Source organism: Gymnoscopelus microlampas (assembly GCF_963454915.1).
Source record: "Gymnoscopelus microlampas genome assembly, chromosome: 11".
Lineage (NCBI taxonomy): Eukaryota > Metazoa > Chordata > Actinopteri > Myctophiformes > Myctophidae > Gymnoscopelus > Gymnoscopelus microlampas.
Genome location: NC_139948.1, coordinates 3908176 through 3927978, shown reverse-complemented (window position 1 = coordinate 3927978; position 19803 = coordinate 3908176). Strand labels below are relative to the sequence as shown.

General features: G+C 42.2%; 2 protein-coding genes across 2 annotated transcripts in view; one reads left to right on the top strand and one right to left on the bottom strand.

Annotated features, from left to right (window-relative positions):
* The window catches only part of LOC311055920 (uncharacterized protein), a 71247-nt gene that overhangs the window by 25489 nt on the left and 25955 nt on the right, over positions 1–19803 (bottom strand). The gene's annotated exons all lie outside the window — the stretch shown is intronic.
* On the top strand, positions 911–6448 carry LOC311055696 (uncharacterized protein; the record flags this gene model as incomplete). Its single annotated transcript, XM_084071962.1, has 4 exons — positions 911–980; positions 2201–2302; positions 4515–4760; positions 5016–6448. The coding sequence occupies 4 exons, from the start codon at positions 911–913 to the stop codon at positions 5636–5638; spliced, it is 1041 nt and encodes a 346-aa protein (XP_083928088.1). The 3' UTR covers positions 5639–6448.

The window sequence follows — 19803 nt, the reverse complement described above, 5'->3', positions numbered from 1 at the left end:
AAGGTCTAAGTACCTGTATCTGCCGTATTGTTCAATAAAAAACATTTTAATCCGATCGGCGGCCATTTTATATATATATATATATATATATATATATATATTTGTTGTAATGTATCAGAGTGCAATACACCTCCCAACCAGTAGTGTCGCATAGTTGAAAGCATCGTAGAAAATTCGGAGAAAATGGCTGGCTAACGGATTAAAATGTTTTTTGTCAAATGTTGAATTGCATCTTCTAATGCAAAATATTATGGAACCGAATGAGGCTAGTTCATATGGTGTTTTTTTCATTACATGTTTAGATGAATTGAATACACAGGATCCCAATGGAAACAAGCCATAGTGATTAATTGGTTTTTAATCCTTTTAGCAGACCTTGTATAGAACTGTACTTTCTGTGTTTTTTTTCCGCAAACTGTTAATAAAATGTTCAATCAATTGACCTGAAGGAAAAGGGTAATTTCACTATTATGGTAGTGAACCTGAACAGTGTTTACCTGAAAAAAGAAAACAATGTTTGTATTATTAATATTAATATTATTAGTATTTCATTTAAACAAATCATGACTAAATCATTTAGAATTATTTACCTAAAACGAAGGGGGAAATCGTTCTACTTGCCTTTAATATTTTCTATCAGAGAGAGGTACATGATATTAATTATATTTTCCACAGAATATTAATGACTGCAAAACATATTGAAAACGGGCCTTAAAGGTTATGATATTATTATATAATATTCAGGAAATGTTCTGTGAAAAAGTTACTTGCCAAATGACAAGTGATTACTATGTTACTCCTTTTTTATTGTCTGTTATTGATGAAGTTGCGTGTAAGAGACGTTCTCTTAAAGTCTTTGTAATGAAATCTGAACTTAAGGATTTTAATTGTTTAATTCCAGACTCTGTGGATGAACTCTCCAGACCCAACCAGACCCGTTTCAGTGAAACAGGAGGAACCTGAAGACCAGCCAGACCTCAGTACGTTTCACTCTCTGTCTGTCTCTTTTTTTCCCTTTTTTTCTAGCTTCAAGGTGTTTATTGTCACATACACAAACAATACTATTGGCAGTGAAATTATTGTGCTTCATCAGTGTGGAGTAAAATACACATTAAATAGGATAGAAAGGAAGTAATTGAAAAAATAATAAGAAGAATACAAATACATGAAGAACAAATTCAAGAACAGTACACTGTTTTATTTAGAATTATTCATTTATGCAAATCCATAGTCTGTATGATTGTTTCTGATCATATCGGCTTTTCCACTACACATTGCACACAGTGCCAACTTTGACTGAATGCAGCTTCTTCCAACAGTTACAGTGAATAGTCCTTGGCTTTAATGCACCCAGCAAGGATTAATCTGACAGATTTTGGTGCTCAAACGCCTTTCCTTTAACTCCACTTTTAAGCCACTTGCACACAAAATGTCTATAAATCTAATGGACAGATTGCCATGAAGCTTCCTCTGTGCATGCATGCTCCCTGGAAGATTAATCCTAACAGAGTGTCTCATGACCTGATTCATCTGGCGCCACCATCAGGCCAAAATAGTTACTATAAAATAAGGCTATTTTGCCTTTACCTTCAGCAAATATTATTGTTATTCTTGACACCACGGATCTCCAGTTATTAACCCATTAAGACCGGGAACACATCTGTGTCATTCTTTGTATTTCTTTGGCCATTTAAAAATAGCAGATATACAAGATTACAATATACAAGCTTGTAGATCTGCTATTTTTTGGAGAAAAAAATGTGAAAACGTGTGCACATTTTTGAATACATATGTACATTTTGTACTCAAATCTTTGCTTCTGGGGGTCCCTGGAACAAAACATTTGAGATGGGGTGGGGGTCCACAATTTACATATACTTTTGGGTGGTCCTTGACATGGTGGTCCTCAACATACGTTTAAAAAAAACAAAAAAACATTTGACATTTTTAGAATCCCCAGAAGCAAAGATTTCAGTTATAAATGTTCGCTTAAAAATAATAATATACATATTCAAAGATTTGCACACATTTTCAAGATTTCTTTTCAAAAATAGCAGATTTACAAGCTTGTATCGTGGCACTCGGTGCCGCTCTATGAGCTTGTATATCTGCTATTTTTGAATAGCCAAAGAAATCTTAAAATGACACAGATGCATTCCCGGTCTTGGATTAAGGTCCTTATTCACTTGCTTTATTTCAGACCAGTGTGTGGAGTCCAGACTGCAGGTGAAGATGAACTCTCCAGACTCATCCAGGGACATTTCTATTAAACAGGAGGATCCTGAAGACCACCCACACCTCAGTAAGTTTCATGTGCTCTCTCTCTCTCTTTCATTTTTTCCATCATTACAAATAATTTCTCTCAAAAAAATATATTTTTAGGGCACTCGGGTGGCAAACACACAGCCTAGGAAACAGGTGAATACGAACACAATTGGCCCGTGTTCGGGGGAGGGAAGCCGTGTGATATCACTGCACGTATTCCTACGGGCTGGGGGTGGCACCCGTCAGCAGGGAGTTTTGGGGCGGGAGGAATAGGACGGAGGTGCTACGTCCTCCCGGTGGGGTCTCCTCACTGGCATTTTAGTCATTCGCATACAGTACAGCAGCAGTGGAAACACACAAAGTGTGTGTTGAGGATTAATTGGTATAATGAGTAAATTGGGGAGAAAAAGGGGTAAAAGATTAATACTAATAAAAATACATATTTTTTAACATGTATGGTTATCACTTTATTATATCCAAAAGCACATCCTCTTATGTGCAAATGCAATGTAAAAGAAAAACTGCAGCATATAACTTTACATTGCACATTTCAGCGTGGCTGTAGGCCAGACCATATAGAACAGGGTTTGTCTGTATCCACTGTTTGTATGCCTACTCAAAAGTACACTGACGAAGGCTGGATAGCCGAAACATTTGTCCTTCATTGTAGACTTGGAGAACATGGACATGGAGAACTCCTTCTGAGTGCGACCCATTACTTATTTAAATGTTATTGGTCTAAGTAGATATCGCACCAGAGGAGTCAGAGTACGGTGGCAACAAAAAGTGAATCTACTCAAAAGTAGACTAATCACAGCTAATGTCATCAAACAGAAGCAACTCTGGCCATGAAAGCCTGCAATACCTGGTTGAAACTTGGGTCGTAGTTCAATCAAAATAAAATCAAATTCATGGCGTGGCTCTGTAGGAAGCGTGACATCTACAAATGGGTCTGTAACTTAGTCTGATTTGTGTGACATAACACAGATCTTTGTCACGCTTTATCTGTTTCTTGATTTAAAATGTAACCACATGAAACCTAGCATCCCTATTCACTGGGGCAATTCGCTGAAAATAGCCAATCTATACGCTCACAATATCTCACTAAGTATAGACTATAGAGGGTTTAAGTCATTCTATTCAGATGTGAAAAACACTTCCTTGGTCTGCATTGGCATTGTGCAGAAATTTGGTGCTGATCGGTACAGCGGTTTGTCTAATTCACTCCGAACACAGAGACAATGATTAAAATTTGCTGTAACAGCATCATTCAATTGTTTGGTAAAGTAACTACATATTTTCATTCAAATTACAAATAAATACAAAATATGTATTTTGCTAAAACCTTGCTAAAACAAAAAGATTTTTCAGAAACACCTGTAGTAACCTGTAGTTAGTCAATGTTTGGTCAATCAAAGTAGGTGATGGCTCACTTTGTACTGGGAACACGGACATTTTAGGAATCCACTAGTTCTATTTGCCAGGAAAGCGCAGTTTCTGCACTCTGCCAGTCTTCGCTTATTAGCAAACTCACTGGTTTTATGTTGTTTTGACTATGCCATTGGCTCATGGTACGGTGGCCTAACCAAAGCCCTAAAAGAGAAGTTGCAGGTTTCTCAAAATAGGTTGGTCAGGCTTGTCTTGGGGCTGTCTGCAAGGGACCATGTTGGAAAACATCATTTCCAGCTGAACCTGGTGCATAACATCTATATAAACAGCGCCCCCGTGTACCTATGTAACCTTTTTCAGAAGCGTAGCGAAGCCCATTCCCACCTAACCAGAGCCAGCATAGCAGACCTGACCATGCCCACGTTCACCACTGAAATGGGAAAACGCTCATTTAGATTTGGAGGAGCAGTTAACTGGAACTCGCTACCCCTGACCATAAGGAGCACCAGCAGCCATCTCCTTTTTAAGACAAGGGTCAAAGCATGGCTATTAGAAAACGTTGCCGAATAGTAGGGTCACTTATGTTAGCAATGTGATTATATGTATTTATGCTGTAGGTTGTGTAGCAATTGATTGTTTTATTTATTATTATATTGTTTACATGTATGTATTTTGTTGCAGTGTTGTTTGTCTGAGACCAAGGACCACAATGAAAATAAGTCGCAAGACTTTTCTGTGTCTGTATCCTTGACGTTTCTATGATGAACATGATGTAACATGTGTTTTTCTCCTGTATAACGTCTAATAAAATAAAATAAAATAAAAAACTATTCACTATCATGTTATTGTTCTGCTCCTAGACATCCTGCACATGGTTGAGGAGAGGAGCCCCAGTCTGCTCCAGGAGGAGCCAGAGCCTCCACAGATTAAAGAGGAACAGGAGGAGCTACTTCAAAGACCAGAGGAGCCTGATGGGTCAAAGTTGACATTACTAGCAGTGAAAAGTGAAGATGATGATGAAGACATCTCTTCACACTGCTCTGAAATTGAAGTCGAGCTTGAATCTGACACTGAAGACAGTGATGATTGGGAGGAGACCAGTGGAGGTCAGTCAGTGTTAAACACAGGGACAGGACTTACATGGGTCAGGAAAACTGGGAGTTAGAATAAAAGAGGTCGATGAAAAATACAATTAGATCAGAAATATTAACAGGGGAGCTGTAATTCTCCTAAACAACGGACTTGTTTGATGATGGAAGCTTTCAAGTTGTATGTGTACTCACCATTTTTAACCTCCCTCTCCCCTTCTCTCCTCCTCTCTCTCTCCCCTCTGTCCCCCCCTCCCCCCCTCCCCCTCGCAGGAGTGAAGTTCCAGTCTTCCCAGACTCAGTTCCTCTCTTGTTCTGAGTGTTCATACTGCTTCACATCTCAAGTATTCCTTCATAAACACATCAGGAGGAGACACAATGACCTCTACTGCCAAATGCTGAGGAATGTACAGATCACCTCATCAGCCTGTCAGCAAATCACCAGCTCTACAACCAGCCAGGAACAAGGAGACACTGATCAACCAGGATCTTACAGTCATCAACAGTTTACCAAGACTTTAACTCAACCAGATGGAGAAAAACCTTTCAAATGTAAACATTGTAACAAGAGATTCAATATCTCAGGTCACCTGAAGATACACCAGCGTATCCACACCGGAGAAAAACCTTTCCACTGTACACACTGTAACAAGAGTTTTAATCAGTCGGGTAACCTGAAGATACACCAGCGTATCCACACCGGAGAAAAACCTTTCCACTGTACGCACTGTAACAAGAGTTTTAATCAGTCATCTGACCTGAAGAGACACCAGCGTATCCACACTGGAGAAAAACCTTTCCACTGTAAATATTGTAACAAGAGTTTCATTCAGTCAGCTGACCTGAAGAAACACCATTGTGTCCACACTGGAGAAACACTCTTGCCACAGTGTTAACAGTGTGAGAAGAGTTTCAGTCAGTTAAGTGCTCTGAAAAGTCATCAGTGCATTCACACAAAGGGAAAAAATGTCCACTATAAATGACTTCACTGGGAGGATCAAATTAAACAGCTATATGTTGTCAGGGAGTTGGGTAGACAGGCAAATATATCATGGATATTTATACTGCTCCTGTCAACAGACAGTTTCCATTAGGACTCTTCTTTAGGAGACATGTCCACCCTTTTGTTTTCTTCTTTTAAAACCTCAACAAATTGTTTTTAAGTGTTAAATGTAAAAAGAAATGTTTTACCTTGAAGTATTTTACATTTATTTTGGTGTTATTCATTTATACTATAATAAAAAGAGAATGTGACGTAACACCATTGAAAGTAACAAATGAAAACCTCCCAATTTGGCTCCACCTGTCCATTGAACTCCAAAAAACAACAGTTTTTCTAGAATCTTACAGTTTTTATATTATGATTCAATGTAATGTTGCTGTATTTTATTACATGCACAATGAATGGGTCACTATTTCAATTATTTTACTCATTAAATAATCAGTTAACTGAATGTTTTATTACTTATGACAGTAATTATTACACTTGCTATGATCATTTTTAAGTTGTATTACATTATTAGATTGTGACGTGATAACAAATTAAAGGTGACATTGTTTTTTAAACAAATATTTAAAATATCTCGATACGGTATGACGTCGATATATCACAGGATTCACGTTTCAAAAAGTGTGACTTCTTACCCTCCTTCAAAACCACCATAAAAGCGCACCTGTCTGCAATGTGTAACTGGTCCTAGTAAAGTCTAAGCCAGAGGTCTTCAACAGGGGGTCCGGGACCCCTAGGGGGTCCTCAGCGTTACTACAGGAGGTCCGCCAAATGTTTGTGTGATTTTTACATTAACCACTTCAACCAAGCATCCCTATTCTGAGGAGAACTTTAGCCAAAAATAGCAGATCTACAAGCACACAACGCCTCGCGCTGCGAGGCGTTGTGCGCTTGTAGATCTGTTTTCGGCAAAGTGGTTTGGTGTAGGGGGGAAAAAAGAGCAGACTAAGTACAGAGTGAAAAGTCAGGTTTACTAAGTATTGTTTAAGTGCATGGTTACATGTCTGGAAATACACATTAACATGAATCCAACATGTGAAACAAGTCTATGAAGCTGACGATGAAATCTATGAAAAAAATAATATTTTATACAATATATAAATGGGGGTCCCTGCTTTATCTCGCTCTCAGCCAAGGGGTCCTTGGCCTGAAAACGTTGAAGACCCCTGGTCTAAGCTTAACACCAGAAATCCCCCCCCCCCATGTTTACAGTACATATGTGTCTTATTGATATTAGTGTTGATGATGTCTTGTATATTATTGGATGTCTTAAATTGCCTCGATGAATTGAATACACGACAGGACCACAATGGAAACAAGCCCTTAGGGCTTTTTGAGTTATCCTTTTAGCATGATTGTATAATCGTACCACTGTACTATTTGCAAACTGTTAATAAAGATTTAGGTCAGCCTGACCCATTGAAATTCATCCATTACAATCAATCTATCTTACAGAACTGTTTCCTGTTTTCCAGAACATTCTGGTACAATAACCAAACTCAGAAGTTATGTTGAAAACAATGTTAACTGTTTATGAATAATGAATTAACGCGGATGAGAGAGAGGGACGTCTTAGCCCTACGCGGTGAGTCTTGGTAAGTCAAGGGGCAAAATAGCAGATACTGCGCACAGCGCCCTTAATTAACATAAACACTCACCCAGCCGCTAAATATGCTGACGAGTCTTGAGTGTTTACGTTCAGTGCAGGTCGCAAAATGTCTGCACATATGATGGTGGCGTTTTTCGAACTTGTAGCTTTTCAGCTACAATAGCCGTTTCGAGCTATTGTCAATTGTCAAAGGCAATTGTGTTGTGACACCTGACCCGAAAAAAACAACAACATGTCACCTTTTTCACCTCGGGGCTGTTTGCATGCCTGGTTTTTACTTCATTACCGACTGAGATCTGGCGATAGAGACGCGACCTGCCCTTTTACCCCCGGTCTCAGTAGCGGGGGGCGGGGCGGGGAGAGACAGGCGAGTTGGGGAAAACGCAGTCCCCACAACATCATTTACGATTCTGTGCCTATCGGTACATAACTCGGACGGCGCTTAGTCGACTAGCAGACCATCGGCCGGTCGGCGTGGGCACGCACGCCTCCTCGGCCTCAAGGTCTGCTGAGTCGGCGTGCCTCCGTCGCGGTCCGATCCAAAACTATACTTTATCGGCGGAAAAAAGTAGTCTGCGGTTGTTTGAAAAAGTACTGCACCAAGCGGGAATTGAACTCAAACTTCTAATGTCAGTGGATTGGGAGTCCAATGACTAGCGAGGTGCGCCAAAGACATCGCCTGGATGTCGAGGTCGGAGCGCTACCATATTAACGTTCGGCCAATCACAGAAAACCACACGCACGGGAGGACGGGATCGACTCCTGCCCGAGCCAACTTTGTTCAACTGTGGCTCTGCTTGTTGTAGCATATATACTGTAGCCTACATATAACGTAACATACTCTTGTATTCATTGCATTTGTCATTCTAGACTTACAATTGATGAGATGATCAAAGCATTAATAATTAGAACGAGCCACCGAGGGCACGTTGAGCCACGAGTTCAACGATGCTTGTAGGCAGCCGATAATGTAACGTTAACATTAACCTGATCAAAGCAGAACTAGAGCGTTCTTTTCTGACAAACAGCTAAACGTTGTCCAATTTTCTATTAGGTGTATAACCTACATTATATTTTGGCTATATGTGATAAGAAGAAGGAGTGTAATAAAATTGTAGTGTGTAATTGTGAACGCTTTCCCTAACTCTACCCAAACTCTGTTAGTTATGTAACAAATAGGCAAACTCATCATTGAGCAATAAAAGAATATTCATGCTTATAGCCTATACTCTGCATAATGTCAGGGGTCAATTCAATTCAATTCAATTTTATTAAAGTGTCAAATCACAACAAGTTGTCTCAAGACACTTTACATGTAGAGAAGAGACCCAACATCCCACCCTGAGCAAGCAATTTTGCGACAGTGGCAACGAAAAACTCCCTCTTAATTCAACAGGAAGAAACGTCAGGCAGACCCTAGGCTCTAGGGCGGGGGCCTTCTGCCTCGACCGTGTTGGGGGAAAGAAGAGAGAGAGAAAGGGAGAGACAGAGGAGAGACAGAAAGAGATACAGTGCAAGCAGTAACAATAACAATAATAGCAAATATAATAGTGTAAGATACTAGCATATGATAGTATAATATAGTACAGCAATAGTGTGTATGCAGTATATAATGGAATAATATAAAAATGTTTAAGATAATATAATATGCGGTATAGTGTAGTGTAGTAGAAGTCCACGGTCGTGTCCAGGTCGTGCTCCATGGAGAGAGGCCCGGTCCGGTCCGCAGTCACAGTCTTGAGCCGCAGCTGGGGGTCCGTAGTAACAGTCCATAGACTCCATGGAGAGGCCCAGGCCCGGTCCGCAGTCACAGTCTTGAGCCGCAGCTGGGGGTCCATAGTAATAGTCCATGGACCTGCGACGTGGGTGGTAGAAGAAACTCCGGGGAACGAGTCCCCGGTTGTAGAATTAGTGGCAGGCCTTACTAGAGCGTGAATCCGTACAGGGTTAATTACGATTGTACCAATGGGACACAAACCCACACAACCAAAGGGAGGACGGGAAGAGAGAGGACGAGGGGAGAGAGGAGAAAGGGGAAGGTGGGGGAGAGAGGATGACTATAGGGGGACTGAGTCTATACACTTCGGCTATAGGCTTTATCATAGAGAAAGGTTTTTAGTCTAGTTTTAAATATACAGAGTGTGTCTGCTTTACGGACTGAGACTGGGAGAAGGTTCCACAGCTGAGGTGCTTGAAACTTAAATGCTCTACCTCCTGTTCTAGTTTTTTGGGGGTTTACTGGAACCGTAAGCATTTTTTCATACTGTGGACGCAGTGGTGTTCTGGCTGGTTTACGGGGCTCGATGAGTTCTTTGAGATATACTGGTGCCTGTCCATTGAGAGCCTTGTATGTGAGGAGGAGAACTTTAAACTCTATTCTGTATTTAACCGGGAGTAGCTAGGCAGATAACAGGCGAAAAACAGGCGAATCGTTCACTTCCGGATAAAAGCGCCAAAATTGGTACACATACTCCTTGGGTAGTACTGTTTTGATAAAACCCGTTAGCCACCTGAAAATTCAAGATGGCGGCCATTTTTCAAGATGGCCACCATTGAATATACAGTAATATTACATTTCCCAACAAAATCCCATAGATACAAGCGCAAAAATTGGCAAACATACTCCTTGGGTATTGCTCTTTTGATAAAAACCAAAGATTTTAAGATGGTGGCCATTTTTCAAGATGGCCACCATTGAATATACAGTAATTCGCAGTAATTGCACAATAAAATGTCATAGATATGCACCAAAATTGGCACACACACTCTTTGGGTATTGCTCTTTTGATGACACCTGTTACCCATGTAAAAATTCAAGATGGCAGCCATTTTTCAAGATGGCCACCATTGTACAGTAGGCTATATACAGTCAAATCACATTTAGAAGTAAAATAGCTTAGAAGCAAGCACCAAAATCGGCTCATATACCATTCTTTTAATAATATTTTAGCAGCCACCTAAAAATTCAAGATGGCGGCCATTTTGCAAGGTGGCCGCCATTGAATATACACTAATAATGCATTTCTGAATAAAATCACCATAATATGTCCTATTTGAGTAATCTTGGTGTCAAATCATACATTTTTCACTATGTAGAATCTGAATCTGGACCCATGGACTGACTTCACTGGCTTCCTTGTACCATATATCAGCCCCGGAATCCTAATCTTCTGCTAAATTAGGGGATCATGCTATGTTATAAGTCTATTATGTGTAGCATTTTCTTGTACAAGACAAAGAGGAAGGGTAGTGTTTTCAGCCTGCGGCGAAAGATGGGCAGTGACTCTGCTGTCCTGACATCAGTGGGAAGTTCATTCCACCACTGTGGGGCCAGAACAGAAAAATGTTGTGACCGTGTCGATCGACCAGAAGGACCCTTGAGTGACGAGGCAATCAGTCGCCCCGAGGTGGCAGACCGAAGTGGTCGGGCAGGGGTGTAGGCATCGACCATAGCCCGGAGGTAAGAAGGAGCTGTTCCTTTCACTGCCCTATAGGCTAGCACCAGGGTTTTAAACTGGATCCGAGCTGCTACGGGGAGCCAGTGTAGAGAACGGAGAAGGATAGTTGTGTGGGAGAACTTGGGGCGGTTGAACACCAGACGAGCTGCAGCTTTCTGAACAAGCTCCAGAGGTCTGATGGCAGATGCCGGAGCACCAGCCAGGAGGGAGTTGCAGTAGTCCAGGCGGGAGATGACAAGAGCCTGGATGAGCACCTGGGCTGCCTTCTCCGTGAGGAAGGGGCGAATCCTCCTGATGTTGTAGAGGAGGAATCTGCAGGACCGTGTCACTGATGCGATGTTTGCCGAGAACGACAGTTGATCGTCCAGGGTCACACCCAGACTCTTCGCAGTCCGAGTTGACGTCACCACAGCATTATCAATGGTGATGGCCATGTCTCGGTGCGGACAGCCCTTCTGCGGGAGGAACATCAGCTCGGTCTTGTCCAGGTTGAGCTTCAGGTGGTGCGTCGACATCCACTCCGAGATGTCAGCTAGACAAGCAGCAATGCGTGCCTCCACTTGTGTGTCAGAGGGGGGGGAATGAGAGGATCAGCTGGGTGTCATCGGCATAGCAGTGGTAGGAAAAGCCATGGGAGTGGATGACAGCACCAAGAGTTGTAGTGTAGAGAGAGAAAAGAAGAGGACCCAGAACCGAGCCTTGGGGAACCCCAGTAGTGAGTCTGTGTGGTTCTGATACAGACCCTCTCAGCATCACCTGGTAGGAGCGACCCGTCCGGTAGGATGCAAACAGGGAGAGTGCAGAGGCTGAGACACCCATCCCCTTAAGGGTGGAGAGGAGGATCTGATGGTTCACTGTGTCGAACGCTGCAGACAGGTCCAGGAGTATCAGGATGGAGGAGAGAGAGTTCGCTCATGATGTATGACAGATCAAGCGCAGCTGAAGGTGTTGATGATGCAAGGTTGGACATGTTTGCTCAGAAGCAGAGACCATATGAAGCCATTCCTCCTACCCGATCAGCGCTGAAGGAGCACGTGGTGGGGCAGTTTGCATGTGTCCATGACCCCTAGAACTATGTCGGCAGGAGTCTTGTACTCCTGGCAGGGTTACCCAAGCCAAACAGGTCGAAGGGTAGAGACTAGACGAAGGGTGATCCCAGGGCGCTATTACTACTTGTAATCTACACTTGCAAGATCCGCTTGTCTCTCAGCGCTAATCTATGTGATTTTATTGCAAAATGTAGCAATACTGTATATTAAATGGCAGCCATCTTGAAAAAGGGCCACCATCTTGAATTTTTAGGTGGCTGCTAATATGTTATTAAAAGAATGGTATATGAGCCAATTTTGGTGCTTGCTTCTAAACTATTTTACTTCTAAATGTGATTTGACTGTATATAGCCTACTGTACAATGGTGGCCATCTTGAAAAATGGCTGCCATCTTGAATTTTTACATGGGTAACAGGTTTCATCAAAAGAGCAATACCCAAAGAGTGTGTGTGCCAATTTTGGTGCATATCTATGACATTTTATTGTGAAATTACTGCGAATTACTGTATATTCAATGGTGGCCATCTTGAAAAATGGCCACCATCTTAAAATCTTTGGTTTTTATCAAAAGAGCAATACCCAAGGAGTATGTTTGCCAATTTTGGCGCTTGTATCTATGGGATTTTGTTGGGAAATGTAATATTACTGTATATTAAATGGCGGCCATCTTGAAAAATGGCCGCCATCTTGAATTTTGAGGTGGCTAACGGGTTTTATCAAAACAGTACTACCCAAGGAGTATGTGTACCAATTTTGGCGCTTTTATCCGGAAGTGAACGATTATTCCCGGTATCTGCCTAGCTAGAGCCAGTGCAAAGAGGCCAATGAAGGAGTGATATGATCTCTTCTTCTGGTTCCTGTCAGTATGCGCGCAGCGGCATTCTGGACAAGCTGCAGGCTATTTAGGGACTTACTTGGGCAGCCTGATAGTAAGGCGTTGCAATAGTCCAGCCTAGAAGTAACAAATGCGTGGACAAGTTTTTCTGCATCATTTTGGGACAGAATGTGCCTAACTTTTGCAATATTACGCAGGTGAAAAAAGGCATTTCTTGAAATTTGTTTTATGTGGGACTGAAAGGACATGTCTTGGTCAAACGTGACTCCCAGATTCTTTACAGTGGCCCTGGAGGTCAAGGTAATACCATCTAGGGTAAAATTCTCATCGATTAATTTATCTCTGAGGTGCTTAGGGCCGAGTACAATAACTTCAGTTTTGTCCGAGTTGAGGAGTAGGTAATTACGGGTCATCCAACTCTTGATGTCTATAAGACATGCTTGAAGTTTAGCCAGTTGATCTGTTTCATCTGGCTTCATTGATAGATATAATTGTGTATCATCTGCATAGCAATGGAAATTTATAGAGTGTTTCCTAATTATCTCACCTAAGGGAAGCATATATAGAGTGAATAGTATTGGTCCAAGTACAGAGCCTTGTGGGACTCCGTATTTAACCTTTTCGCGTAGTGAAGGTGTATCGTTAACGTTTACAAATTGAAATCTGTCAGACAGATAGGACTCAAACCAGTTCAATGCAGCACCCTTAATGCCAACCAGATGCTCAAGTCTCTGCAACAAAATATGGTGATCAATAGTATCAAATGCAGCACTGAGGTCCAACAGAACCAGTACAGAGAGAAGGTTATTATCGGATGCAATCAGGAGGTCATTTGTGACCTTCACCAATGCCGTCTCAGTGCTATGGTGTGCTCTGAATCCTGACTGAAAAGCTTCAAATAGCTTGTCGTTATGTAAAAAATCACATAACTGCTTGGCGACTGCTTTCTCAAGGATTTTAGAGAGAAATGGGAGGTTCGATATAGGTCTATAGTTAGCCAAAATGCCTGAGTCGAGAGTAGGCTTCTTGAGGAGGGGTTTGATGACAGCTACCTTAAAGGACTGTGGTACGTAGCCCGTCACCAGAGACATATTGATCATATCGAGTAGGGGTGCACCAACCGGGGTCAGGGCCTCTTTAAGCAATTTAGGGGTAGCAGCATGATGTGCTTATATTAGCCTATACATTTCTCATTCGGAAAACATTAAAATTGACGTTGAGATTAAAGCATTAATCATTCTACATTTGGCTCTGTACTTGTTTTTTTGCCCTATACACCACCAAACTTCTTAATCAAAAATAGCAGATCTACAAGCTGTCGCAGCACGATGCACATCCGATGCGATCCTCCTGGAATGGTCGGCCCGTTTTCGCCGACCATTCCAGGAGGCGGCACACCGAGGCCCTGATCTCTCTGTATAAAGCCTCAGGCTCAGCAGCAGAGGCGCTCAACACTGTGTCGATTCTACAGGGGCCAGCTGCCGTAAGACTGAAGGAGCTGATGGCGAAGCCCCTGTTGGAGACGAAGCCCAACAAGGGAACCCAAGCCTCCTTGTTTGTTGACATAGCACATCGTTGTGGTATTGTCTGTTCTGACCAGGACATGACACCCCACGATGCGGCTCTCGAAGTGCTTGAGAGCGAGGAAGACCGCCAGCAGTTCCAGGTAGTTGATGTGGGCCTCCTTCAAAACGGAGTCCCACTTCCCCCTGGCTGAGTAGCCTTCGTGGACAGCCCCCCAACCACCACTGCACCTATTTTGACCCCTTCGGACAGAAAGGTTGCTTGTGACCATGGTCGGAGTGCCACCACACACCGTGGTGACACTACCACCTTCCGAGAACCCATGGTGTGCGGGATCCTTAGAGCCCGCATCCACATCTGAAAAGGTCACATGTGGAATCTGCCCAGCCGGATCAGGTGTATGGCCGAAGCCATGAGACCCGCTGCTTGCATGCATGTCCTGTACGTTACTCGATGCCCCAAGCGCAGAGATCGTACACATGCCAAGAAGCCGTGTAGCACCCGTATCGCCGAGGTTGACCACTGGACTAGTTCTAGGTTCTTGTGAGTGGGGAACAATAAAATATTAGACCAGAGACCACTTACTTTGAATGAAAAGCCGGCAAACTTGACTTGTAACTAGACAAAACATACAACATACACATAACAATCACCTTTAAATCCCAAAAATCTAATAATAATATCCTGCAGGTATCCTAAAGGTAAGTTTCTCACTTTCCCTTTTCTATTTACTTTATTCTAATTAGAGATCATTTAGTGTCCTATTTTATAACTAAGTTTAGTTATTTTAGTTTCCTATTTGGTCACTATTCTTCTCGAGTTAACTCTCTTTCCCTTTTCTCCACTGGTAAAATAATACCTAAAACCAGTATTTCAATTCCACAGGTAGAGGTAAGTAATTGTTTCAAAAATCAAAATACAATGTTCTCAATACCTTTTACATCACATGATGTTATGACCATAAAATAAAACAATGTTATATTTCAACAGGTTATAGAGATCAATTCAAAAATCTGTATCAACTAAATATGTGACACTGTAGCTGTCTTTTTTCAGTTCAGTTTGTGTCTTAAATCCAAAAAACGTAGCACTTTGACACTTGTCTTTTTTTCTCAGTTCAAGTTGTGCTTTCCAGTTGTGTTCAGTCCAAAAATAAAAATAATAGATTGGAAAAATCCAATATAAATCCCAACACTCCTACCGCTCTGGCAGTGAGTTTCACAGTGGTCTGACAGTGCAAAGTGGACCCTTGCACTGAGGTGTAGATCGGTTCCTTGAATCCTGGGCTTCCTAGCTCGCCATCTTGTATCTCCAAGAAATATCCTTATCCTGTTTTTCAACAGGGACAAAAAACCTGGTCATAAAGAAAATAAATCACTATCAATCAGCAATGACTCAGATCACACAACAAAGGGCTGCAGGTACTGTGGGCCAATTAACACTAGCTGCAGTGGACAACTAGACCCAAATTGATGACTGATTGCTGTCAGCTGGCTGCCCAGCTAAGCTGCCCATTGACCAAACAATTCGTTTTTTACATGAATAAGTCTTTACATTTTACCATCAAATGTACACAATACACAGTTACTCTTACAAAATATCCAAAACGTTTCCATTTAAAAAGGTGCAAGTACAAATATTCAGCAGTGACAAATGCATTTGTTTTTAACTCACCAAAACACTTGGTCTGTACAAACACCAGCACAAACCAGGCAGGTGCTGCTCTAAGTCTGACCAACCACTTCAAAAAGGTGTTTAGACACTCTTTATGGCTGTATCAAACGTTTTTTATCAATTTATTCTTTCTCAAATTAATTTCAGTTACTTTCTGACGTTCTGTGTCTGCTTCTCTCTCCTTCCACTCTCAGCTCCTATTACTGTGTCCTTAAAGGGAAAGTAACCTGTCTTCCTTAAAGGGATGTGTTCTTTTTTTGTACATGTACAGTTTTACTGTTGACTCCAAACTTTATCAAACCATTTTCATTTCAATCCTTATTTATCATGTATGCATTTAATGAATTACTCATTCATATTTTAATGACTTATTTATTCATTTTAATGAACTGGTTCATATTTATGTATTTTATGTCATAATGTGTACACCCTAATTTGACATGGGGGTTACAGCCGGCTATCCTGTCCTGAGACAGGCGCGCCACCAGTGTGTTCGAATCCAGTGAGATCCCCACGAAGGTGGCCTGTTGGGATGGGATCCACACGCTCTTCTGAGCGTTGATCGTGAACCCCAGGAACGTCAGGTGCGCAATGGCTATCTCCGTGTGCCGTGCCACCTGCTCCCTCGAGCCCGCTGCCAGCAGCCAGTCGTCGATGTACGTCGCCAGACGGAGACCCTGCTGCCGCAGTGGGGCTATGGCCGCATCTGTGCATTTCACAAAAACCCGGGGGCTCAGTGACATGCCAAAAGGGAGCACCGTGTACTCGTACACTTTGCCTTCGAAGCCAAAGCGTAGGAACTTCCGATGTGGAGGGTAGATTGGGACGTGAAAATAGGCATCCTTGAGATCTATGCTTGTCCACCAATCTCCCTGTCGAATCGAGCGTAACAACGTCACCGTTGTCAGCATTCGAAAATTGAAGACCTTCAGAAATCTGTTCAGACCCTTCAGGTTCAGAATAGGTCTCACGCCTAACCTATCATCAGTCTAAACATTATTATAATATCAGAAAATACATTATATGTACATTGAAACTATACACACTATTAGGATGCCAGGTCAACAAGGCATCTGTCTAAATAACACGCAATGAAAACAAAACTATTAAATATCAATTATGAATGAATTTGCTTTGGGCGTTATCTAAGTAGATAGCAGGAAGGTGTTTCATTATCTCCTGCATAGAGAGAGAGAGAGAGAGAGAGAGAGAGAGAGAGAGAGAGAGAGAGAGAGAGAGAGAGAGAGAGAGAATGGGAGGCGACAAACTGGACTTAAAAGACCTCTGAAAGTCTTATGCCACGTGCCATTCACATGGCAGTTGCATGTGCATTGTGCAAGCACATTGCAATTAATAAACAGGTTTCTGCACATCTAGGGATTAACGCAGCACTCTTTACATGATCTGGAATGCATCCCCCTAACAATACAGGTCTTACTCACTTACTTAGTAACTTATGCCTACTACCCCTTCTGGGGCATTAGGCCGTCAACAAGGTGATCTCCAGGCATCTCTGTCTTGAGCTGTTCTCTCCAGTTGGTTCCAGGTCATCTTCATGGTCTTGGGGGCAGTGCCTCGAGAAGCAGTTAGGGGTTAAGTGTATTGCTCAGGGAAACTTCGACACATTTCTGAGGCCTGGAATCGAACCCTCTGGTAGAGGCAGGCTCTCTAACCATTCAGCTATGGCCTCCCCCTTGTGCCTCATATGTTTTGAATGACGTGTGTGTGTGTGTGTGTGTGTGTGTGTGTGTGTGTGTGTGTGTGTGTGTATGTGTGTGTGTGCGTGCGTGCGTGCGTGCGTGCGTGCGTGCGTGCGTGCGTGCGTGCGTGCGTGCGTGTGTGTGTGTGCACGCATGCGTGAGTGTGTGTGTGTGTGTGTGTGTGTATGGGTGTGTTTGCGTGACAATGTATGAACAAAACATTGTTCATCACTAAAATAGATTGGCAACCACAAGTCATACGTCAGACCTGTCTGGTGGCTGAATATTTGTAATACCATTCTTAACTATAAAGGACGGTTCTCAAACTCAGACTGCATTGAACTTTTACTGGAGCTGAACACACACTCAGCACACTCAGAAGTCCTTTGATCTGAAAAACAAGGTGCAACTCAAAGACTTCAAAATGATACTCGTTGCAGTTATGCTACTGGCTGTAACAGTCACACTCTGCTTCTCGTTGTGATCTCAACCTGCTTCTGGACTCTGATGTAGATCTCTATCTACCCCACTGCTACACCTGTCAAGGTCTACCGTGACATGGACACAGATGGAGGGAAGTGGACAGTCATCCAGAGAATATTGGATGGCGATTATTTACCAAGAACAAAAGGTGCCAGCTGAGGGTGGACATGGAAGACTTTGAGGGAAACACAGCCTTTTGCTTTCCTTCTGCACTTTCTTTGTGGGTTCTGAGGCTGATGGCTACGCAAGCTGCTGGGGTTGCTGGCTGCACGAATGGATGAGCAGGGGACCCACTCACTGGCATATCACAATGGACAGAAATTCTCAACCTTTGACAAAGATCGGGACAACAAGCTTGTAGATCTGTTATTTTTGAAAAATCGTGAAAACTTGTGCAAACCTTTGAATATATATATTTTTAAAGCAAACATTTGTAACTCAAATCTTTGCTTCTGGTGGTCCCTGGAACAACATATTTTGCGATGGGGGTCCACGGCCAAATTCAAATAATTTTGGGGTTCCTTGACATGAAAACGTTTGAGCACCACTGATATAGAGACATATGTTTTTCAGAATACTTTTGGGATTTAGAAGACATCAGGTCTTAATGGGTTAGTCTCGTTAACCTTTGGTTTTAAAATGAAACATATGCGTTGTAATTACGCTTCCAAATCCATATCGTCTGTTCTCGCATATTGAATGAGCCCCGTTTAATGTTAACAGCTGTTTGAAACGCAGCCAATCTCAAGCGCACTGCGCTGCTGCTGAAGTGGAACACCATGGAGTTTTTTAAGCAGGTGAAACAAAAGCTACAAAAGCCACCGGGAAGATGCAAGTTGGAACGTCATCTGTGTGGAGCATGTTTATGGACATTATCTGCTGGGACGGGCGGTATAAAGTCGGTGAAGGTTTTTCTCTGTGTGTCTGAAACAACAGAGCAGACACAGCTTGTCTGCAGTTGTGATACTGTAAACTTTAAAGTAACTAAGTACATTTACTCAAGTACTGTACTCAAGTAACTTTTGAATTCCGGATTTTTACTACATCTACATTGCAGTATTGATACTTTTTACTTTAGTAAAAAATGGAGAACTTTTTACACCACTGCTCCCCTGTGATTACTCTGTTGGGGCGGAGGGAGCAGGAGTACGACAGGAGGTGACTGACACACATGGCTAATATGGATACCACGGTGATTTGTAGTTATAAATGACCTCCGGGTCCAGTACGGGTCTGGAGACTCGTTCGGACCGGGTCTTATACATTTGAATTGTCCTTTTGTTCTTTTCCGACCGGGTTCAGTTTGCCTCAGTCCCGTTTCGGGACGGGTCCACTTACACCTTTGGGGGACAACACCTCGTTTTGCAGTAGGTGTTATCTGGCGCAGCTGGAAGGAATATCATTACTCCCTGAAAGCCGTCGCAATGAAGATCATGTTTCTTAAACATGTCTAGGTTTAGGATACATTTTTGAAATATAAAACACATGATGCAATATTTGCTCTTAATCTTTTCTCTTCGAGAATGTTAATCTAATCGAATCTAATCTTGATCTAGTTAGTCTAACCATATCATGCATGAAACTGTATAATGTTAATGGTGCATCATACTTTTGGGGAAAACACCTCATTGTTGAACATCTATTATACACCTGAGAGAGTGATGATGACTCCCTGAAAGCTGTAGCGATGAAAATGTATATATCATTTTACACTTTTCA